The sequence below is a fragment of the Musa acuminata genome, chromosome BXJ3-8 (genome assembly GCF_036884655.1).
Source record: "Musa acuminata AAA Group cultivar baxijiao chromosome BXJ3-8, Cavendish_Baxijiao_AAA, whole genome shotgun sequence".
NCBI classification, from domain to species: Eukaryota; Viridiplantae; Streptophyta; class Magnoliopsida; order Zingiberales; family Musaceae; genus Musa; species Musa acuminata.
The window spans coordinates 37,107,011-37,117,992 of NC_088356.1; the positions used below are offsets into that span (position 1 = coordinate 37,107,011).

General features: G+C 47.6%; 3 protein-coding genes across 4 annotated transcripts; 2 read left to right on the forward strand and 1 right to left on the reverse strand.

Moving 5' to 3' along the window:
• The first annotated feature begins 267 nt into the window (after positions 1 to 267).
• LOC103994919 (protein DETOXIFICATION 27-like) lies at positions 268 to 2,513 on the forward strand. Of its 2 annotated transcripts, XM_009415381.3 has the most exons (8): positions 268 to 543; positions 775 to 1,316; positions 1,391 to 1,477; positions 1,557 to 1,613; positions 1,681 to 1,919; positions 1,995 to 2,113; positions 2,219 to 2,305; positions 2,393 to 2,513. In XM_009415381.3, the coding sequence occupies exons 1-8, from the start codon at positions 295 to 297 to the stop codon at positions 2,444 to 2,446; spliced, it is 1,434 nt and encodes a 477-aa protein (XP_009413656.2). In that variant the 5' UTR covers positions 268 to 294; the 3' UTR covers positions 2,447 to 2,513. The 2 variants fall into 2 exon arrangements, with proteins under 2 accessions (XP_009413656.2, XP_065018833.1); XM_065162761.1 differs by having other exon boundaries at positions 273 to 543; positions 2,219 to 2,507.
• A 3,550-nt stretch (positions 2,514 to 6,063) lies between these two features.
• On the reverse strand, positions 6,064 to 7,551 carry LOC103994918 (WEB family protein At3g02930, chloroplastic-like). The gene has a single exon (XM_009415380.2). The coding sequence runs from the start codon at positions 7,477 to 7,479 to the stop codon at positions 6,064 to 6,066; it is 1,416 nt and encodes a 471-aa protein (XP_009413655.1). The 5' UTR covers positions 7,480 to 7,551.
• Positions 7,552 to 8,685: 1,134 nt separating this feature from the next.
• On the forward strand, positions 8,686 to 9,803 carry LOC135645254 (VQ motif-containing protein 9-like). Its single transcript, XM_065163445.1, has one exon. It carries the CDS (start codon positions 8,772 to 8,774, stop codon positions 9,537 to 9,539), a length of 768 nt encoding a protein of 255 aa, XP_065019517.1. The 5' UTR covers positions 8,686 to 8,771; the 3' UTR covers positions 9,540 to 9,803.
• Positions 9,804 to 10,982: the final 1,179 nt, after the last annotated feature.

Genomic DNA, 10,982 nt, shown 5'->3' on the forward strand with positions numbered 1-10,982 from the left:
TTGTATGGCTCTCAGAGTTAAATCAGAACAAAAACATGTAATGAGTAGTGCTACGCATCAGTGGTACACGATACGGTGCAATTTATACGGGATCAAAGAAATGAATGAACATGTGGATGTGTGTCAGCCACGTTAATTAATCATGCATGCCGTTATAGTCCGCAAACTCCTCGCAACTCTACCAGTCAATTTCAACTTCTGTTCCTCCAATCCGTCGTCTTCTTCGCCTTTTTCTGCGGCCCCATCTCTTATAGCCAGAACATGCGCAGGAAGCGGGGGAGAAGGGAGAACGGAATGATGAGCAGAGAAGAGAGAGTTGCCCTTCTCCGTGGAGAAGGCAAGGAGGATCGTGTGTTGGTGAGGAGGTGTTTGATCGAGTCCAAGAAGCTTTGGCGGGTCGTCGGCCCGGCGGCATTTAGCAGGGTGGTGACCTACAGCTTGAACGTCATCACACAGGCCTTCGCCGGCCACCTCGGCGACCTCGAGCTCGCCTCGATCTCCATCGCCAACACCGTCGTCGTCGGCTTCAGCTTTGGCCTGATGGTATCTATCACCATTAATTTCCTCTCCCTCCGCGTCTTCGTGGTCTCAACTTCTCCCATTTCAATACATTGCCACTTGGATCTTTCTCCAATAGACAACTCATGCAAGTTGTTTCAATGAGGATTGGATGGATGGTTGTTTCCGTCTTATCGTTGACTTCTTCCTGCGTACTAGACTCTGGTTCAGAGCCGTTGCAATTGTTGGATCTGATGGTAAGCATATAAAATGCAGCTTGGCATGGCGAGCGCGCTGGAGACGTTATGTGGGCAGGCTTTCGGTGCGAGGAAGTACCACATGTTAGGCGTGTACATGCAGCGGTCGTGGATTGTGCTCTTCATATGTGCAGTCCTTTTACTCCCCATGTACTTCTTCGCCACCCCAATCCTAACACTAATAGGGCAGCCGCCGGCACTTGCGGCACAAGCCGGGGAGGTGTCGATGTGGTTCATCCCGCTGCACTTCTCCTTCGCCTTTCTCTTCCCCCTCCAGAAATTCCTGCAGTGCCAGCTCAAGAACTCCATCAGCGCCACGGTTTCGGCGGTCGCCCTCGTCGTCCACCTCTTCGTCACCTGGCTCTTTGTGTCGAAGCTGCAGCTTGGCCTGATCGGAACCACACTCACCCTCAACTTCTCTTGGTGGGTGGCTGTTTTCTGCCTCCTTGGCTATGTCACATGCGGTGGCTGCCCTCACACTTGGAAGGGCTTTTCCATGGAAGCCTTTGCCGGGCTGTGGGAGTTCATTAAGCTCTCCGCCGCTTCCGGTATCATGCTATGGTATCGTCACTTCTCTTCTCGTCACTAGCACGCTTTAGATGATGGATAATTCTTCGAACTTGCTGTTCCAACAGCTTGGAGAACTGGTACTACAGAATACTGATCTTGTTAACGGGGAATCTTAATAACGCTGAGGTCGCAGTGGACGCCATATCGATCTGGTAGGTTTCCTCGGTCTCATACATGAAGTTTATACTCGATCTTGAAACAATAACAGGTTCTATTGTTCTTGTTGAACAGCATGAGTATAAATGGATGGGAGCTAATGATTCCTTTGGCATTCTTGGCTGGCACTGGGTATGTGAAAGATGGCATCTACCCCTCAGTTTGTACTACATATTGGTGCTGATGTTTGATATCACAGCGTGCGCGTCGCCAACGAGCTCGGAGCCGGCAATGGCAAAGGTGCGAGGTTCGCCACCATCGTGTCTGTGACGACCTCTTCTGTGATCGGCCTCTTCTTCTGCGTGTCGATCATGTTGCTCCATGATAAGTTCGCCTTCATCTACACCTCGAGCTCAGTCGTGCTCGAGGCTGTCGATAAACTGTCCGTTCTATTGGCGTTCACAATTATCCTTAACAGTGTTCAACCTGTTCTTTCTGGTGAGTGTGTTCTTCTTTTCTTTTCCCTGTGAATACTTTGCATTGCCATTTGTGCTAAATTTCAACTTCCTGCAGGTGTTGCTGTTGGGTCGGGATGGCAAGCGCTGGTGGCATATGTTAACATAGGGACATACTACTTTGTTGGAATTCCTGTAGGAATTCTCCTGGGATGGGTCTTCAGACTTGGCGTTCTGGTATATATGCTTTGTTAATTTCCATGCACGTATGCTACTCTTGTAGTATATTATCAACCCTTCATTAAGCCTTTGATGATGATGATGATGATGATGATGATGCAGGGAATTTGGGCAGGAATGATTGGTGGAACTGCAGTGCAGACAGTAATTTTAGCCATAATTACCATCAGATGTGATTGGGATAAGGAGGTCAGATTTAGCTGGGACTCGATGCCTAGTTTTACTCCGTGTTCCTCGATTCTCCTATTTCAAGTCCCTTTCCCGTGCACTTTGCAGGCGGCAATCGCTAACGCGCGCGTGGAGAAATGGTCCGGTCCCAATAAACCATGAAAGTAGATGAAGAAATGTTCACAGGATGTTATTAATAATTGAAATGCTTAATAGCGGTTATTGCAGTATAGGAAAAGAGGACAAAGGTTAGTAAGATCTCTACTCTTTTTACTCGAATAAAATGGATTTACGAAGAAAATTGAACGAAGTGGAGCGGTCTAGTTCACCTCAAAGTTAAGATCGAGTGTTATGATTTTAATCATAGACCTCTTAAGTTCTTATTATTTATTTATGTCTAAAATAACTCATATATTTTTTAAAATCGTAGCACATAAGTTCCTCTCATCAAGTGTAAGTGAACATACATGCTTACGTGGTATGCTGATTCACTTTAAATCATTAATATAATGATACGTATAATTTGAGGTTAAGGTCTATTTTAATCCCTATGGTTTCTATCATGGACCTCTTAAGCCTTTATGATTTACTCGTGTCTAAAATAACTCATATATTTTCAAATATGTAGTATATAAGCTCCTTTCATCATGTCTGAGTTAACAGGCATTAGAGTCTACTTATGTGGTATGTTAACTCACAATAAATCATTAATATAATAACATATGTAATTTAATTTTTTTTTTAAAACTGAGATCTCCATCAATGACGGGAGGAGGCATCATCGTGGAAGTGACTACTACTAGTAGTATTAAGTCATTGCAATCTAGTAGGACATCGTACATATGCAGCCTCTCTCGCACTTACAATGAACTCAAAAGTTTTTAGATGTCACTCGCTAGCCCTAGGGTGCATGCTACCATGTCGCCCACCACGATGCTGCCTGCCACTACGAACAACACCCACTGGTCGAAGATGCCTAGGAGGAGGAAAAGGAACCAGAAGACCTTGCATGCCTAGTGTTGAATTGATCGATACATATCTCTACCTAAGGCAGAACTAAAAGCTCTTGAGCTTGTCATCAGACAGAAGAGGTTACATATGTATGATGCCTTGCTAGGTAGTAATTGCTCAATATTACTGTCGGTAGTCGTTTTCGTAATGATGAATTCTCCCGTCATTGATGGAGGTCCCTGTTTTTTCTTAAAACTTAAATTATACATATTATTATATTAATAAAGTAAACTTTAATATATATTAATTCAGATTTATTGAGAAAAACTTATACATTATATTTTAAAAATATAAAATTTATTTTAAAATATGAATAAATCATACAAAATTCACGATTTCTGAAACACGCGGAACAAACCACTAAAGCAGTTGTACTCACTAAAGTACTTGCCTACAACAGATTCCAAATAGGAGGAGGGCGGGAGGAAGGAAACGACGCCTAGGGATCATAATAATGAAATCATGGAAGGAGAAAAATAAACGGAGGATCATCCGATCGAGAGTCAACGGCGGAGACAGCTCCGCGAGGGGGAACGGAAGTAACTACCCGGGCCTAAAGGGCGACAGCAGCGACCGTGGCGCCGGCCACGACGATCCAGCTGACGGCCATGACGGAGGCGCCGTTTCTAGGAGTCGAAGGTGAGGTGGGGGGCCGCTGAAGGGGTCGTGCTGATCGAGGATGGGGACGACGTGGCCGGCGGCGGCGCGGGAGGGGAGGAGGCGGGGGCCTCGGACGGGGACTTGGAAGCCAGTGGGAAGGCCCGGAGAGATACCGTGGGCGGCGAGGACGCCGGGGGGGGAGACAGGTGCGGCGGTGGGGGAATTCGTCGGCGCCGGGTTCGGGGGTTTCACCGGTGCGGGTGTCGGGCCTTGGGCGAAGGAGGTCGCGACGAGCAGCATGATCGAAAGGAGAGTTCGGCTAAGCGAAGGGAGGCAGACGCCATCTCCACCACCGTGAGACCCAACAGATCCAAGTCGAGATCGGGAGGGCGAAGATTGAAAGTCGAGTAAGGGCTTCAAAGGAACAATGTCGAAGTGGGAGTGCGAAGGATATATAGTGGAGAAGAAGCGAGATAAGCAGCCAACTTAAAAGAACAGACGAGCAAGTAGACTCGTCCTCAATCGTCCGATCGATGCTAAGCACGGCTCAGATTCATTAATCAGAGGGCTGCTGACACCGTTTTGGAAGACGACCGTTAGGGTCAGTGAAAGGGAGACAACTTAGCGTGACAAGTGGTGTGGCGGATGAAATCATTGGGGTATATGTCTTTCTTCTTTTTTCCGTTAGTTTCCTATGATATTAGAAATTAAAATTTCGATGAATTTAATCATTTTTAAATTATTTTATTTTATTTACATTTTTGTATTGCATGAGCAGGTGGACAGCACATGGGGGGTGCGTTGTTCATGTAACCAGCTGTCGTGAGGCAGCAGTCGTTCATCGTGCATCAAGACGGCCAAGAAATCGAGGTTAGGTGACAGCGGATGGGGTGGGGTGGTGGCAGTTGTGGACGCGCCGTTGAGCGAAACTAGCAAGCAATGCATGAGAAAGGAGTGTGAGGCGCGCGCTTCTCCCGGCAACGTTTTGCCGCCAAAAGACTGTCACTTGGCCCGCAGACTCTCTCTGGCTTTTGCAGTCTACCGAAATGTGCGTAGATATAAAGTCTTGCTGACACATTTTAGGTAGTAACTTAGTTCACCTAAGCTCATGGCTTTTCAATGCCCGACAGTCTTTCTTTCGGTAGGTTGTGGGATCATAATACAGCTAATTCTTTCACACGGTTGACCTCACAAGAACTAGAGACAATCTCGTGTACTGATGACAACTGAAGTGTCTGCTTCTTTATTAGGACTCTGCAGCCACCAGTGACTACATGCTTTGTTTGATGTACCTTGCAAAGACAGAATGGAACACAGAAACAGCTTCCCCTGCGGATTAATAGACACACCTCACTTCTCTGTGCACGATTCTTCGGGGGCCTATAAGCTGCTTTATGGAACAGCACCTACAAATCATGATGTTGATATGGTCTTAACAATATTTTTTGCTACAAGAACAGTGAGAAGTGCATCATAGCTTTAATGGAAGGAAAAGTGAGATCAAGACAGATAACAAGAGGCTTCGTAGCCCAAATCAGGAACACCAATCGTGTTCTAGGGCCCGGCTTTCGCTCTTGAGAATGAGTCAAAATAATTCGGATTAACATGCATCAAATCTAATTGTAAGTTGTAGGTCAAATTCATCAAATCTCATTTTCTTGCTTCCACCACGGAGGCACAGATATTTATTTATTAATTTTATAATAAATGCTCAACATTTGCACAAAAATTGATCATGTTAATTTATTTTTATTTACTCTCGTCACGACCATGAGTTAACATAGTACACTCATCATACACATATAAACTAATCATACACATTATCCACTTCCGATGTGGGACTAATGAGATGTTACAACTCTATCATGAATAAAATAAATATCACCACTAGACATGATAATTAATTTTAAAAATCAAAAAATAAAATGGCCAAGTGGTGTTCATGCTATTCACTCTGATGAGTCAGATTGGGTTGAAACTTGAAATTGCTAGCAAGGATTTCTCCTCTCATTTCTATTCCATTTAATGCAACCAAAAGCATATATATATATATATATATAGAGAGAGAGAGAGAGAGAGAGAGAGAGAAAAGGAGTAGCCTTGAACAAGTAATACGCACGAATCAAAGAGTGAAATGGTTTTCTTCTGCATGCAGAAGCATTCCACTCTCAATTATGAATGCTTCTTCTCAGCATGTCTCCGAACCTTCGAAGGATTTGCCTCTTCTTCAGCTTCTGCCGTATCGGGGAATCCCACCCGTTCTCCATGCCATTAAGCTGCTTCCTGTCGACTTGGTTGCTGGAAGAATGCAAGCTCTTCGTCGTCAACGAGCTCTTCTCTGCCACTGCGACGACCTCCTCATCCTTCTTCTGCCTGGGCGATTCCACCAGGTCAAGTATCGACCCCTCGAACCTGTCGGAGTCCCCCAGCGACAGTCGACGCCCGCTCTCCGTCAACGGGTCTTCGTGCTTCCAATTCTCCGACGGATACTTCGCCATGGTTTTACGGACTGCGCTCCCGCTCGCCGGTGTTCGTGGACTTCTGAAGGCGTCCTTATCAGAAGAATTGCTTGTGGAGCTCAAGTCAATCGACGAGGACGCGACGAGCAAACTCTGCAGCTCCTTTACATTGTCGAGGGCAGCTGCTTCGCTGGCCTTGAGGCATTCCAACTCCTGCGCCATGTTCTCCAGGGAGTTGTCCTTCTCGGTGAGCATGTCTTGGAGCTGGGAATTTTCTTTCCGAGCAATCTCCAAAGCTTCCTTCACCACCGAAGCCTCGTTGACGGCCTGCTTCAGGATGTCTCGCAGCTTGGAGATCTCTTGCCTCGCCGATTTGTGCAGATCGGCCAACTTCGCGTTCTCTTGCTTCATGTTGATGATCTCGTCTTCGCACATCTTCATGCACTCCAGGAACCCCGTCTCCTTCGCGTTCCACGCGGCGAAGGACTCCTCCGCTTCCGACTTGAGCCTCTTGGACTCCTCCGTCGTCACCCGAAGCTTGTTCTCCGTGCGCTTCAGCATGACCTTAAGGCGCTCTGCCTCTCCCCTCGCATTCTCTAGCTCGCACTGCGTCTGGCAGAGCTTCTCCTTCATCCAACTGGACTCCGTCGTGACTTCCTTGAGGACCAAAGCCAGATCATCCATGGCCTTCTTGCTCTTCTCTTCCGCAGCCAACGCCAACCTCAATTCGGTTCTCAGCGCGCCGATCTCCTGGCTGCCGCGAGCGACTTCCGGCGTGACGCCCTTCTCGACGGTGCTGGCCTTGGGCCCTGCGGAACTCTCTAAGATTCCGATGCTCTCGTTGAGAGACCTTATCTCCAATTTGGCTTCTTCCAGCAATATCTTGGTTTGCTCGAGCTGTTTGGTCTGGCACGTGAGGGACTCGAGCATTCTTCTTTCTGATTCCTTGGCTTTCTCCAGCTCAGATTCTAACATCTCCAATCTGGCCTTCGAGTTCGCCTTGTTCTCCTCCTCAGAAAGCATCCTCCATTTCATCTCTTCCAACTCTTCCAGAGCCTGGCAGCGCTCTCGTGCCACATTTTTCAGCTCTTCTTGCAGCTGAAGCAACTTCTCTTCCGTATCCATAGTTTCACCACGTCATTCGATCTAAACCCTAATTCTCTTGCCGAATGGCTGTAGGAAACAATGGTTACTTGACCAAAGAACGTTCTTTTCTATGCGCTTTCGGGAGAGAAAGCTCTTAGGGAAGAAGACAACCGCACGACCGGACACGGAGACAGGGCTGCTGCGAGCCACGCACGGGAGCTTGCGTGAGATGCAGTTTCAATTTGGCAAAAGACTCGTTACAGATATCAAGTTGGAAGGAGAAGAAAGGACGATGAAATCAGAAGAGGAAGCTTGAGATGCCTGCGCCAGGGAACGACAGGCATGACACCAAATCAAAGTGGGGGGTACTCCTCCTTTGTGTTCTCCGCGAAGATTGAGGAGAAGAAAATAGAAAGCGAAGGGGGAGAAAACGAGGGAGAGAGAAGGTAGGAATCTTGTTTTGTGGGAGGCCGTCCCCTCGGCCGCTCCGCCAAATTTGGCGGAGAGCCTCCGCGATGGCATTGCCTCCTCCGCTGCTCCGCCTACTTCGTTGGACGACCGCGTGACGGCCGCACGACAAGGATCCACGAAACATAAAAATTCCTTGCCGACGTGGCGGCCTGTCGTTGGTGGATCACCTGGAGCGTATCATTTGAGGTGAATAGAACTGCCACATCGACCACGGTAGTACCCGACACCGTAGTCCTTCGAACTGTGCTTTTCCTTGCCCACGTAGGATGCGAACGGTGCTTCCTTTCGCGTTGTCCAATGGAAAGCCGAGCTGGTGACATGTGGTGAGTCTTTTCTTTCAGCGGATCCCAAAAGGAGGAAGAATACCCTGCCACGTCCCATCAGTGAATGACGTCATGAAACGAGATGGTGGACTTCGATCATGGCCGTTGGATCTCACAATCTGACGGCTTCAGTTAGAAGTTAATGCCCAAGCATGGGCGGGACGGTCAAAAGTTGCTGTCGGTCAACCAAAACCTTTGTATGTGGCCTTATTTTAAGGGGAAAACAATGGGGACCTCTCGCCAAAAAGGAGGCAAACGATCACCGAGCGATCACGTGACTCTTTCCCCTCCCTCCCTCCTTCCTCTTTGAGTTGTCGTTATGTGCGGTCTCCAAAACGCGGCTTTTTGACGGTCCACATCGCTCTCGGTCCCCCTGTCACTGTCACTCTCGCACTGTGCTCATCTTTGGGCCACCAACCTATCATATCAAGGTAATATGAAGGCAAATTTCGCTTGAATTCGAACACTGTTAGATGATGCTTATTGTACACTTAGAAAAAGGAATAAAGGTAGAGAGACATTCACGGGAAAGTGTTAATGGAGAAGACCCATCGTTGCTCGGGCACCACCGCGGCTGCGAATGCCAGCTCCTTAAACTGTGATGCTAATGCTGGTACTCTCAGCGGCGATGGCGGCAAGACGAGGAGCAACGGCATACAAAGTTCACTCAAGTCCCTCAACAGAGCCTCTTATAAGATCTCCAAGCCCCTCCCCAGAAACCCCGTTGCTGACCCTACCCCCGTCGCTGCTCGGGCCGCTCCGGTCCCCAAGCTGCCGGAGACGGCGGCCGGTGGGGGTGGCGGTCCGCCGTACCAGCCGCAGCCGCCAGTGTACAACATCGACAAGAACGACTTCCGCGACGTCGTCCAGAAGCTCACCGGATCCCCCGCGTACCACCAGAGCCGCCCGCAGCCCCGGGAGGCCCCGCCTCTGCCCCCCCCTCGTCCTTGTTCGGCCGGCCCCCCCTCCCGTCTCCACCGCATCCGTCCGCCGCCCCTCGCCCAGCTCTCCCCGCGCCAGACTCCCCCGGTTCCGGCTCCGCCGCTCCTCTCCCCTCTGCCGCCGCTCCCGGCCGTCAGCGCCGCGGCGGAGTCGCCGATCTCCGCCTACATGCGTCGCCTCCGCAGCGTCGGCGTTCCGTCCGCCCTGGCCCTGTCTCCCACGTTGGCGCCGACCTTGCCGCTGGGTATGGGCTGCCTTCTGTCACCGCGGACGGCATTTCAGATGATGATAGCGGCTCCGGGGATGCAGTTCCCGGCCTCCCCAGGGGTACAGCTGGCGAGCCCCAGATTGGGAGATCCCTGATGCCCATGGCTCTCGTCGCCATCGGCAAAGGTTATCCTTTTTCAGAAGAATTTTAGTGTACATTAAAAATATGGTCTTTCTTTCAGAATTGAATCAGCCTTTGATGTCTGCAACCTAAAAAGATTGTTATCGTCGACTGCAATCCGAAGGTCAAAGCCCCTTTCCAATCTGCTGATACTAAATGCCATAGAAACCAAAAGAGTGAAATGGTTGCTTTGATGTAATATACGAAGTTCATCAATTCAATATGTTATCTTCTTCTCAGTATTAGGCATTTCTGCGTATTATGGTAGTTGGAGTGTCATTTTCATACCGAGTGGCATAATAATGCTGAGGCAGTGGGCCTGATGAGTGTGGAACATTGACTGAGGAATTGTTCTTCCCTTGCATATCTGTTCCCTCTGTTCGTCATCTATTTCCTGCAGTACAAACTCGAAAGCTTTGAGGTGATGCAGAAGTATTTAGATTTCATGAAACGTAAAAGAATTGGGTGGATCGATGACCCGCTTATCAGATTAGAACGTATCCCACACTTGATATTAGCGAAAAGGCTTCACAGGTCGCCATGGATCTCCTTTTGTACTGCAAACTCTTATAAGTTCGTTACACCGTTGGCGATATGGGACTAAACGATACGTTGGAGGACTCATTCCTCGTATCCCAAGGAAGACAGAGGATGCATCGAAGCCGGTTCGAATGAGATCTGATACTGATAGTTCTGGGAACCAAATAAATGGCGACAATTTTGGTGATACTATCAGAAGTCATAATAGAAATTGGTTTTCGTTTTTTTAATGTAGATGTAGATAAAAGAAGCAATAGTAATTAGAGAAAACTTGTACCATTGGTGTTGTTGATTTTGGTTATTTGATACGTTGATAGATGTTGATTTTAGTTATTTGATACGTTGAAGAGATCGAATTCCTTTTGGGAATAGGCGGTTTCTCTCTTCTCCAAAGCAATATAAAGAGGAGCTCTAATTGCTGGTTCAGTAAAAACTGAACTGGATTTGATCGTTTCGACCTATGAAACGATGGATTCTCTCTCCTTTAAACACTAGCGAGTATGGAGTATTTTCGGAAATCGGTCATGCCAATCACTATTTGGTGTTTTAACTTTTGTCTCCTCTCCTCTCTATTAATCACTATTAAGCCAATGGATTCAAACCACTTCGAAACCAATCAAATCACAAACAAGTAAACTTTCTATTAAACACACAAAAAAAAAAGCTTCCTCCTCTCCATATAACAGATAATATAAGTTATATGTGAAAGTCAATGTTGTGTATCGATGGTGCATTTCGATACCACGATACGAAATTAAGATAACATCAAATAAGTATCATCAGGATGTCTATATGTCATTTTTCAAGGATATCCCTGTGTATGTATTCTTCTCGTATCAACTTAAATATATAATCTATATAGATAAGTGGAGCAGATG

Excerpts from the sequence above, each read along its gene's own strand:
- LOC103994919 (XM_065162761.1), top strand. The coding sequence starts at position 295 with ATGATGAGCAGAGAAGAGAGAGTTGCCCTTCTCCGTGGAGAAGGCAAG. Across the intron at positions 1,317-1,390 it reads GCTTCCGGTATCATGCTATG|CTTGGAGAACTGGTACTACA; the intron begins GTATCGTCACTT and ends CTGTTCCAACAG. Across the intron at positions 1,478-1,556 it reads GTGGACGCCATATCGATCTG|CATGAGTATAAATGGATGGG; the intron begins GTAGGTTTCCTC and ends CTTGTTGAACAG.
- LOC103994918 (XM_009415380.2), bottom strand. The coding sequence starts at position 7,479 with ATGGATACGGAAGAGAAGTTGCTTCAGCTGCAAGAAGAGCTGAAAAAT.
- LOC135645254 (XM_065163445.1), top strand. The coding sequence starts at position 8,772 with ATGGAGAAGACCCATCGTTGCTCGGGCACCACCGCGGCTGCGAATGCC.